This window comes from Rosa chinensis, chromosome 6, assembly GCF_002994745.2.
Source record: "Rosa chinensis cultivar Old Blush chromosome 6, RchiOBHm-V2, whole genome shotgun sequence".
Taxonomy (NCBI): domain Eukaryota; kingdom Viridiplantae; phylum Streptophyta; class Magnoliopsida; order Rosales; family Rosaceae; genus Rosa; species Rosa chinensis.
Window position 1 is genome coordinate 61,620,219 of NC_037093.1, and position 11,057 is coordinate 61,631,275.

The following is an 11,057-nucleotide window of genomic DNA, read 5'->3' on the forward strand; positions in this document are numbered from 1 at the left end:
AACCGTCCAGACTTCCACCGCTTGATCACAGCCGTCCATTGCTAATTGGAAAAGTCTATATAGGCCTTTGATCAGTTGGAAGACCCAGAATGATCGAGAGAGAGAGAGAGAGAGAGAGAGAACTGGAGCTCTCCGACCCCGACGCCACTGCGACCCGAGAAGGAACCCGGCCGTCGCGCCACCATCCGGCCACCCCAAGACGGCGCACACCCACCATTCCCTTGGCCTCCGCGTCGTCTACGTCCCTGTGGTTCCAGATCTTACATGCAGCGACTAGAAGCGGGGATTCGACGACGGAAAGCCTTGGGTCTCCTCCGGCGATTTCTGCAAACTCCGGCGACTCGGGCTACCGACAGAGCCGCTTGTGGTATGAAACCAAACCTCCTCGTCATGCTCTACATCCCAATATGATCAGTTTTTAGATTTAATCAACTTTTGACGATTTTACTTCTGGGTTGCTCTCGACCTTGCCGTGTTCTTCGACGCCGGTGGCTTTTCGGGCATTCCTGGGCTCCATCTCTTGCTCAGCTGCACTCCTAGCCCCCAATCGAGAAGTCTGTCGAATTGCTGGTGTGAAAATCATCAGTTCATGACCATTTCCGTCTCGACAGTGGGGTTCTGGGGACTGAGTTTGGCTCGATTGACGTAGATTTCCGATTACAAAGGTATAATCTCAACCTTGAATCAAAGTTTTGTACTTGGAGAAAATCGGATGTTAACGAACTGAGTTGGTTGGTTAGGCTAGGTTCGGCTTGCTGTGTTCTTCGTGAGAAAGCACACCTGCAATTCGAGGTTCCTTTTCGATCTAGTTGATCACAAGGTGAGTTGGGTTCTGTTGAAGGTCTGAGAATTTACACTTCTGGAAACTGGGCTGCCTTGTAGCATGCATGCTGTGATGTTGTGTTTGAGAAGAGTAAATTGGTAGTTAGTCAGAAGAAATCGAAAGCTATGTTGTGAGCTTGCTGTTTTGTCCATGTTTGCTAAGATTGTAGTTGTTAAATGATTTTGGTGATGGATGTTGTAGTATGTTTCTTATTCTAAATCAATCAAATTTCGGGAGGCTTCATGAAGTGCTTCTTTAGGAGTTAAACTTCCATTTGTGAAAGCGTTGCATGCTCTCCTTTTTTTGTACTTATTTGTGATATGTTATTGTTGTTATTTTACTAAGATCAATAAAGTTTTATAAATCTGAACGAAGGTTCTTCAATGCACTAATAGTGTAAGCGACCCAACATGTATTAAGTGATCTCTGTTCTTGATATTTGTAGTAAACTTTTTCTTTAATACTTGATGTAATCCAGCTGTTCATTCATGTTAGTGCAACTGTAAGTCGGTGTTTTAATTTCCTTCCCAAACTTGAATCAAAGTTGCAAGCCAAGGCAGTTGCATCCAAGGGTTGTTGGAACGATGAGGTGGGCATGGCCGAGGTCCTAGTTCAAAAGGGAAAACTCTAGAACAACATTGGAATTGTTCATGGTGGCAAACTCTATTGTTTCATTGAGGAAGCTTTGTTTATGGTTGAGAATGGGGCTTTGCTTCTCTTGATGACAGTAATGCCAACCTTTCCTTGAACGATATATACACGAAGATTTTAAGTGGAAAGTTTGGGCGTTGTTGGGAGAAATTTCGAGCTTATAAGGGACTCCAATGTCTTGATTATATTGTTGGCAGGCATGGCATCCCTTGTGTTGAAAATATATAGATCCCACATGCGAAAAATGAGATATTGCCTATAAGAATGAGACATTGCCTATAAGTTTATAAGGATTTGGGTCACTCCGTCATTGTCAATTAAATTTAAATGTGAACCCCATATTATTCTATTATGGTATCAGAGCGGGTTACTCATGTGTATGATTTTAGCGATGGCTACACGTACTCACCATCACCCAATATAATTTCTCCACGTGTATGTCTTGAGAATCGCCACACTTGAGGGGACATGTTGAGAATGTGTAAAAATATAATCACATATTGGAAAAATATAATCTTGATTACAGGGTTGGAAAAATATAACCTTGACTATGGACTTATAAGGTTTGGATCACTCCATCAATTGTCAATTAGTTTTGGATGTGAACCTAAATTACTTTATCACCTCGGTCTGTGAAAGAATGGTGTCAGAAATAATAGTGAATTGGGGGATGATTCAGTGCACCGACATAAATAGATGGTTAGATTATATTAAATACATTTTTAGGTTATTAATAAAAATATTAATTATAAATATCAAGAGTGGAGATCATCTTATAAGTGTTTGATCATTTACACTGTCGGTGCATAAAATAATTTCCAATTAAAAGTGATGCCAGATCGCGAAACCGGACAAACAGTGTGTAGAGCAGGGGAGGGTGACTACTTTCATTGGACAATGACAAGGTGGAACTTTTTCCTGTCCTACCTTGACAATCTGAAGTTTTACTCTTTTTTTTCTTTTCTTTTTTCTGATGACACTGTTAATCTTAGATTGATCTTGCTAGCTTGTGGGGTTTAGACATGTAAATTATTATTATTATTATTATTATTTCAACTTGTGTTACATTCGTGATGACCTAACCTGTTAAAATGAACTTTTCCATTGTTCATCCAACCCAAACAACCAGGATCTGATTAAGTAGGATATTTAAGATGGTATTTAGTGAATACGTAATCATCTTTAAAAAGCCCGTTTAAGTATGAAATTACCGTGGTTGAAGATCTTTGTTAACACGCTGAAAACTTTAAGATTCACTTTGACGCTAGGAAAGACAAGCTGACAAGAGCCAATGAATATCCCCACCTTCTTGGAACACAAACAGCCTTGCCTTCACGCAACGCACGAGACTTGTAGCACCACGAGGCTTTGTCGTAATCAAACAAACAAACAGGTAGACTGTTATTAAATCAAACGTACTACTGGGACTAATGGACTTCCTTTATTAGCCAGGAAGCCATATCTGATATTAGTTCCTGGGAGCCACTCGCATTAGATAATGTCTTTTCCTGTGGAGCTAATCACGCTACTACTACTACTCTCATCAGTCGGCCACTTATCAATAAAATCATAAAAGGACTAACAGCAAGTCCTCCCATCCAGCTAGAGAGAGCAAAACGAAAGGCACATGAATTTGTGGTAGTCGTGGACTACATTGCTACCTTCCTTTTTCATCGACCCAAAAAGAGCCATTTTCCCAAGCCTTGGGTTTGTGTGTGGCTCTCTTTTCTTATCCCTATATATCTCCTGCAACCTTTGATTCTTCCAAACCCTTTCCTGCTACACATAGCATGCCATATCTTCTTCATTCGTTTCTAGTCATTTCTAAGTTTCCCGGTAAACTGAAGGTGTTTCCTTGCAATCTAAAGACCATGTCAAGTCAAGAAACTGGCTCACCTGAATTCCCAACTTGGCCGGAGTACAAACTTCCGGATTTGTTATCTACTGAAAGCGTTCGACAAGTCCATGCAGCGATTGAAAGCGAATGGGATCCTCTTCAACGGTCTGCGTGCCAAACAGCAGCTGGAAGAGCCTTGTGGAAGCATGTGGTCCACGACCCGCTGGCAGACATACTTGCAGGAGAGACGTACCTAAAATCTCTCCATGAGAAGATAAAGAAAGACTGCGTCAACAAGGCACGAGAAATCTCTGGGGTGATTCTTGCAGTTCGAACACTCTGGTTCGATTCAAAACTTGAAGCAGCACTCCATTCCTTTGACAACAGAGAAGCACAAGTAGTTCTCCTTGGTGCAGGTTGGTACCTACTCTCTCTTTCAGCAATACTTTAGTTAAAAGGCACTTCTTGATCCAATGCAGCAAACATGAAACTGTCCTGGCGTTTGCAATTTGCATGATGCCCCAATTGCTATATGATTTGGGACATTTTCGGGTCCATACTAGATTTTGAATCATAGAAATTCAAGCTGAGTACTAGGTAGTTCCATCACTGGATCAGTTGTTCCTTTGCATTGCTTTACCACAAGCTAATAAGGATGATTCCCCATATAATGCAACCAAATGAGGCTCTACAAGGTACAAGAGTAGAAAAAAGAGTGCATATTAGGAATTATTGTGGTCATGTACATACATGTAATAGGCTGATAGCTTTAGAAAAAAGCAGGAATATTTTTGGACCATGTCCAAATAAAAACACTGCGTCATTATGTATCCATAGCAGGTAGAAGGCAGCTAGATGTCTCAACCCTTCTTTTATAGCTTGTACCATCTTTTTACTTTTTTTTGTATTAACTGAAATGCTTCAATGGAAAGACCCAACAGAGGAGAAGTATAGCTTGTACCATATGCTTGTGGATTTTTCACTTAAAACTAAAATAAAAGTAAACAGCTGGTCTGAGTACATATTCAGCATATAATGATAATGCAATCTCTTTGTAGGAATGGATGCAAGGGCTTACCGATTGAGTTGCTTGAAGGAAAGTAATGTGTTTGAAGTAGATTTTCCTGACGTCTTGCAAATCAAAGCTACTCTTCTGCAAGCAGCGATGGATTCTACAAATGATCACCAGTATCTAATGATGACAGCAAAATCCATAACCAGAGTTGAGGCTGACATCAGAAGCAATGACTGGCTTGAAAAACTTCAAATATCAGGATTTATGCCAGAGAAGAACACAGTATGGGTTCTGGAAGGTATCTTGTACTACCTAACCCACCCTCAGGCCACGGAAGTATTGAAAATCATAGCAGACAAGTGCTCTCTTACGCAAACAGTACTCTTGGCAGATTTCATGAACAAACCATCAACCAGTCTTTCCAGCTCCAACTTTCATTTCTACAGTGATTGGCCCGATCATCTCCTGCCATCTCTCGGCTTTTCTCATGTTAAACTTTCACAAATTGGTGATCCAGATGCTCATTTTGGGCTCCTGCACGATCCCTTAAATCTGTTCAACAAACTCCGCAGCTTGCCTAGATCATTACAAACAAACCCAGATGATGGAACACCATGTTGTCGCTTGTATTTGGTTGAGGCTTCTGGTTCACCAAAGCAAAATATTCCATAGATGCCCAGAAAAATGTTTACTGAATATCTCCAACTAGCTGCACAGTTTGTCTAGTCAGTACATATACAGCCAGATGATGGAACACTGCTATAACATGGTGTAGCCATCTGATTCAACCTATTAGACCACTCTACAGGGACCAACACGCATTGATAATCTGATACCACTACTGTAAACTCAAGATCAAAGCGGCATAGGGGTGGCATCAATTTGTACTAATGTCGAAGGACAATATAATCCATTTGAATGCGAAACTGAATTTGAGCAGTCAGACAGATGCAAAAGCAAGCCATGCATATATTCAAATATAACTTTAGTTCAATTATTTCAAGGAAAGTATCAACAATGGTTATAAACCATCATTAGCCTTGAGCAAAAGAATTGTTAAGTTTCTTAGAACTGAGCATTTTGAATCTTTTCAAGCCAGCCATCTACCCAAATGTAATAACGATCTCTCCATGATGAACTTCAAGTAAGTTGGAATGATTTTGATCATTAGATCTAATTGACTGGCATAGTAGGTTGGAGTGAATGCAACAAAATGAACAATTCTAAATGCAAAAGAAAAATCCATAATCATATTAACAGATCTGGGATTCTAGTCTTACAAAAAGCAAGAGCAGAGCTACCCAGATCAATATGATACTGGCACCTGATGGATTTTACATAATGTTGTTACTACCAATATCTGGTGTGCCAAAACAGAAAAAGGAAAAGAAAGTAATTTTCCTAGAACATATTGTTTCAATCCAGAACTTAGGTTAACAGAATCATGGTTCAGATATCTTTTGGTGACAGCAGGATACTGCAAAACACTCGCTGACAGCGGGCAATAGCCCTTGTTATGCACTAGAACTCTATTTAGTTGAATATTCTTTAATAGGAATCCTTTTCTAGTGAAATATAGATGGATTTTGGCTTATACATACACAAAATCAATCATGATGCACCAGAAATGAATTTCAGAATTACCAATCTCGTGTATAGCTGGTTGAACAATGACACAACACACATGGAAATTTAGGCATTTATCGAGACATCTGAGATGAACTATACAATTCATAAATAATGAGTCTAAGATTGCATCATGGAGATCATGACGACAAATCCAAAATTGGCTTTTCTTTCTTTTTGTTTACTTTTTGGTTACAACATCCCCTATCTGTCAACAACCATCCTACAACATAACAATTTATACAAAAAGACGCTAAAAAGTACAGTCAAAGGAAATGGCAAAGAGGAATCAAGACACTGAATAGCAAAGCAAAGAGATTTATGGATCCAGAATATACATGCATCTGCAGAATTTAAAGCAAGATATCCACTGGATAATTTATCCTGGAGAAAGCAAAAGATATAGGTCAAGCTTCAACGCAGTCCTTGATCCCCTGTTCAAATTTGTCAAGGGATGATATGGTATCCATGAGTGAATCTGCTACCTTCTTTCTGCAGCCAGAGAGGGGGGGATTAGATATGAAAAGTATGAACGATACCACTCGGAGCAATAAAAGGTGCAGTAATTGCTTGAAGTAAATTTCTTTACAATTCCTATACCATGTTAGAATTGGTCGTGTTTATTTGGACATAATAGACGTACCTTTGGGAGGCAAGTTGAACATCACTCTCATTTACCAATACATTAAGAGAGCTGAATGATCTGCAATACAATATGCCCAAAAAGAAATGATTACTTTAAAAATAAATAAAAAATAAAAAAAAGACAATAGTTATAAATTAACATATTCCAATGCATTTGGAATCTGGAACACTTTTAAGACCTGAGAGATAAAAGGAGGAGAAAAGAAAATGTCCTGTAATGCTTAACAAATGCATGATTGAGCAAATCATTTTTGCTTCCCTTCCTCTATTCTCTTAAGATGCAATGAGAAATGCAGTATCCAAACATCTTGTTTGCCAACAAAGCAAGGTACTGACGATCAAGTACATCTTCGAAGTGCTAACACGATAACTGGCTTAAGAAGATTAAAAATAATATGAAGTATAACATATCATTTTTCTAACAATCCCTGACTGAAAACATGTCAGACCTAAAATGTACACCAGCATGGGGTGACAAGGAATAGTGACTACCTTATAAGATCGTTGAGCATAGATTCCGCTTCCAATTTTACAGGATCCTTATTACCAAGTAATGATGCAGCATTTTTTACAACCAGACGGAATGTGCAAACCTGTGAAGTAGATGAATATAGACCATAAAGATATAGCTGATATTAGGCCAATTAACAACGGATTCTCCTCTCTTCCCATTTTACTGAACTATCATCATTTTACAACAAAAAATGTAGGCAACCAGGTACACAGTACATTCAGCAAACTCAAGACCTCAATCATTTCAATACGTCTAGCCAAACACTACCATATGCAGAAGAAAATAGAGCACTAAGAAAATTAGAGCATAAGTACCTCAACACCAGTATTGGCTTGAAACGCAACGAATGAACTCCGGTCTTCCACAACGCAATCCCTGGCGGCAGATCTGAACAGTCTCTGAACCTCCTCTATCTCCTGATTCGTATCATCCACTGCCAAAAGAGAACAACAACCAAATCAATCCATTTGAGAATCATAAGAACATAAGCACACAATCTATGTATTATGTACATTTCTGAGAGAGAGAGAGAGAAAGAGACTGAGTAATCGATGAGCCGCGAGGAGGCTCTCTCTAGAGGCATCGATTGGGGCCAAGAGGAACCTTGAGGCCTTCTTCTTTTGCTCTCGGAGCCAATCCTTTGGTCCTGCTGTGTGGTTATGAAAAGAAATTAGGGTTTTCTACAGAGAAATTTAGATGAACCAAAACGAGAATGAGATGAGAATCCGAATACTAACAAATGCCGAATCCGAAAGCCGGGTCGGGTCGAGAGAGGGGAGGGACGAGAGTGATGAAGGAGAGCAGAGCAAGGTCTCTGCGACTGAGGTTTGGGAGTCGGCGGTGATTGGAGTAGTGATTTGAAATTGGGGGGTTTGGTTTTGGAGGGAAGGAGGAAATGGCGGTAACAGTGGCTGTGGAGGTGGTTGAGATAAGGCGGCAACAAGCAGAAGCCATAGTCAATTTCTTCTGTGGCGGAGCCTGTGTGGGCGAGTCAGCACTTTATAGTTTTGCACATTTTAATTTTTTTTTCTTTCTAATTTGTATCTTGGGAAAAAAAATATATATATAAACAGTACCTAATATATGGGCCATTCCGAATTTCTGTACCCAATTTTCCAAAACTATCACAATAGTACCTCAAAAACCCAACCCGACCCAACAATTGTACCTGCTGTCCATGACGGTGTTAACCTGTATGCCATGTGGCTTATTTTTAGGGGTAAAACCGTCCCTTCTTATTGAGAAGCTACTACACTCGAAGCTGTTGAAGCTCCAAAAGCTGCCCTCCATCATCTCCTCCATCACTCTCTTGGGCATTCCATGTTTCACCACCTACAAGTACAAATTAAGGGATTAGCTTGAGAGAAAGAGGAAGTGGTCCTCTCATGGTCGAGACGGTGTTTGCCCGAGCATTTTTTAAAGGTGGGTTATGATGTGATCCTCTCATGGCCAAAACCCGATATTCAAGCTAGATATATTCAGAGAACAATTGAACGAAATGGTACTATGAAAGATGGGATTCATGGGTTGCCTTTGGATTTTATCACCAAGTGGAGAGACCTCATAGATTGATGACTTGAAAATCTCAGACCACATTTGCTTTACAGAATCAGCGACCCTAGAGACATCTATGAAGGAGTTCCACATATTTCCCCCAGGACCGGCGAGAACCCATTTAACTTTTGTTGGTGGGCTGCCATTAGTGAGCTCTGAGGGTCTACTGGTGTAATGCCCCGTACCTTAAATTCTTTTACCAGTTACATTTTACCGTGGTTGTCCAAGGAGTGACTCTTACTTTAGCCCGGTAAATTAGGAAATTCTTTGTGAATGTCGTAGGTTACGTAAAATCGAGTTCGTGGACACGTAGTTTGTCTAGATCGGAGTTATTATGGGGAAGTTGTGATTTAATGATTGAAGTTACTATTCTTGGTAGAGTTTTTTTTAAATGAGTTTCCTTTTTGGGATTGAGGAGAGAGAGAATCAGCCCCAAAATCGGGACAGACCCGATCCCTCCCCTTTTCTCTTCTTCTTTTGCCGTTTCTGGTTTTTCGGTGAATTTGTCGCTGTCCGGCCACCTCAGGACGAACCGCTTGGCATGGCATGATCCTCTCTTCCTAGTCATGTAAGTTTTTCACCTTGGGTTTCATTGGTTTTTGAGTTTCGAAGAGAAATGCAAAAATGGGGAAAAACCGGAGTTTGGCTCCGATCTCAGTTTTCCGGTGGTTTCCGGCAGGATTTCTTTGGGTTTTGGTTGTCAGTGAGGTGCTGAACGTGTTCCTAATCTTGTTGCACTTGTTTTGGCCGGTGGAGGAAGAATTGAAAGTGTTTGGGGCGTGAACAGTATGATGAACAGTAACCAAAGAAACTCTTGATTTTGGGGTTGATTTTCCGACCACTTTTGCTTGAAATTGGCTGTTGTTGCAGGTATAACTATTGTTGGGCTTGTTGTGGAGATTGTATAGGTATAATTTTCTTGGCCGGTTATGGGTTTTGGAGTAGTGGCGCGTGAAGCCACGCGCTGCCACTGATGGTGGCAGAGGCTCTGTTAGTCCTTTAGAAAAGCATTATGCTTGTTTTTGAGTTATAATTTGGTGTTGGATGTGGTTTTTAGGGTGATTAAGGTTATAAATTTGGGTTGAGAACTTGTTGTCATAATTTTCGTGGTGAGTTGAGATTGTTGAGAGATTCGAGAAATAAAAATGGATTTTAGAATGTTAAGAGAAATTGAAATTTTAGAAGAAAATATATTTTCTTTTTTCCTTTACTTTGTTGACTAATTGTTGGTGGCGAAATTAGAGATGGAATTGTGAATTGAAAAGAGGAAAAGTTAAGAAAGAATTTGGAAATTTTGGAAAGGAAATTATGTTATAATTTGGTGATCAATTATGATTAAGGAATCGAAATTAAATTGATTAAATTATCGAAACGATCCTTGTGAAGGTTAAAGATTAAGTGAGAGCGTTGAATTGTAAGGAAATTTTCGTATTCAAGAATGTAAATTCCAAATTGAAGAGTGGGATTTTTTTTTTTTTAAATAGAATTTATGAGTTTTGATATTGAGATTGTTTTCTCATTATGGATAATTATATCATGCCCATTTACTACAGGACATACTGAGCTCTCGAGTGAGGAGGACACAGGCAGGCAGCAGGATTAGCTGCGAGACTCACCTGTGAGTGGACTTTTATTTTATTGAAATAATGCATGCAGCATGGTATTAAGTTTTAATGGAATATTATTTGAGTAAACATGGTATCATGAAAGAAAAAGAAAAGAGTTGGCAAGGAGGCTATCTTTAGCGCATGCGTATATTACCTAGTTGGCAGTCCCTTCCAAACTACATCCTGGTTGGCAGTCCCTTCCGATGCGTCATCTGGTTGGCGGTCCCTTCCAGATGACATGAGGTAGTTAGTTGACAGTCCCTTCTAACTACCTGTGGCTAGTTGGCAGTCCTTTCTACCCACCGCCTCCTATTCCGGTTGGCAGTCCCTTCCGATGAGTCATCTTGGTGTCAATCCCTCCCAGATGGCATGAGATGATTAGACAGCAGTCTTTCTAATCATCAAATGAGTTTTCTTGAAAAGAATTGAGTTGGAAATATTGTGGAATCTCGCTGCATGTCGGTTTTGTTAACAAGAGAAATGGGGAAGCATTCAATTAATTGTTTCATAACTTGTTTCAGTTTTGTCCACTCACTCTAACGGTTTTTAAATGTTTTCCCCTGAGCCCTTTGGTTTCAAATGCCCAGGTTTCAGATTGGCCAAGATCGCGCCCAGGAACTTGAGGCATAGGAATCAGCACTTCCGTTTTTGGCTGTAGGTTAATACTTAACCTACCTTGTATGATATCGGCTTAGTTATGTAGCATTGCTCTGATAACCTTTTATTTTGGTGAATGTTAATGCTTGAGAATTTGTTATCGTATTGAGGTTAAGGTGGAATCTGTA

General features: G+C 39.9%; 2 protein-coding genes and 1 long non-coding RNA gene across 5 annotated transcripts; 2 read left to right on the forward strand and 1 right to left on the reverse strand.

Annotated features, from left to right (window-relative positions):
• The first annotated feature begins 68 nt into the window (after positions 1-68).
• On the forward strand, positions 69-1,208 carry LOC112174146. 2 transcript variants are annotated; one of them, XR_002925864.2, is made up of 3 exons: positions 70-367; positions 529-665; positions 741-1,208. It is a non-coding gene; the product is annotated as an uncharacterized LOC112174146 (long non-coding RNA). The 2 variants fall into 2 exon arrangements; XR_005801288.1 differs by having other exon boundaries at positions 69-665.
• Positions 1,209-3,065: 1,857 nt separating this feature from the next.
• Positions 3,066-5,320, forward strand: LOC112173101 (putative S-adenosyl-L-methionine-dependent methyltransferase Mjls_1072). The gene is made up of 2 exons (XM_024310651.2): positions 3,066-3,727; positions 4,370-5,320. Exons 1-2 carry the CDS (start codon positions 3,265-3,267, stop codon positions 4,996-4,998), a joined length of 1,092 nt encoding a protein of 363 aa, XP_024166419.1. The 5' UTR covers positions 3,066-3,264; the 3' UTR covers positions 4,999-5,320.
• Positions 4,907-8,123, reverse strand: LOC112173102. 2 transcript variants are annotated; one of them, XR_002925455.2, is made up of 7 exons: positions 7,849-8,123; positions 7,653-7,760; positions 7,426-7,544; positions 7,090-7,190; positions 6,596-6,655; positions 6,291-6,444; positions 4,907-5,035 (listed from the first exon to the last, which is right to left on the reverse strand). XR_002925455.2 is itself a non-coding variant. In XM_024310652.2 (6 exons), the coding sequence occupies exons 1-6, from the start codon at positions 8,063-8,065 to the stop codon at positions 6,360-6,362; spliced, it is 690 nt and encodes a 229-aa protein (XP_024166420.1). In that variant the 5' UTR covers positions 8,066-8,123; the 3' UTR covers positions 6,079-6,359. The 2 variants fall into 2 exon arrangements, 1 of the variants encoding a protein (XP_024166420.1); XM_024310652.2 differs by lacking the exon at positions 4,907-5,035 and having other exon boundaries at positions 6,079-6,444.
• Positions 8,124-11,057: the final 2,934 nt, after the last annotated feature.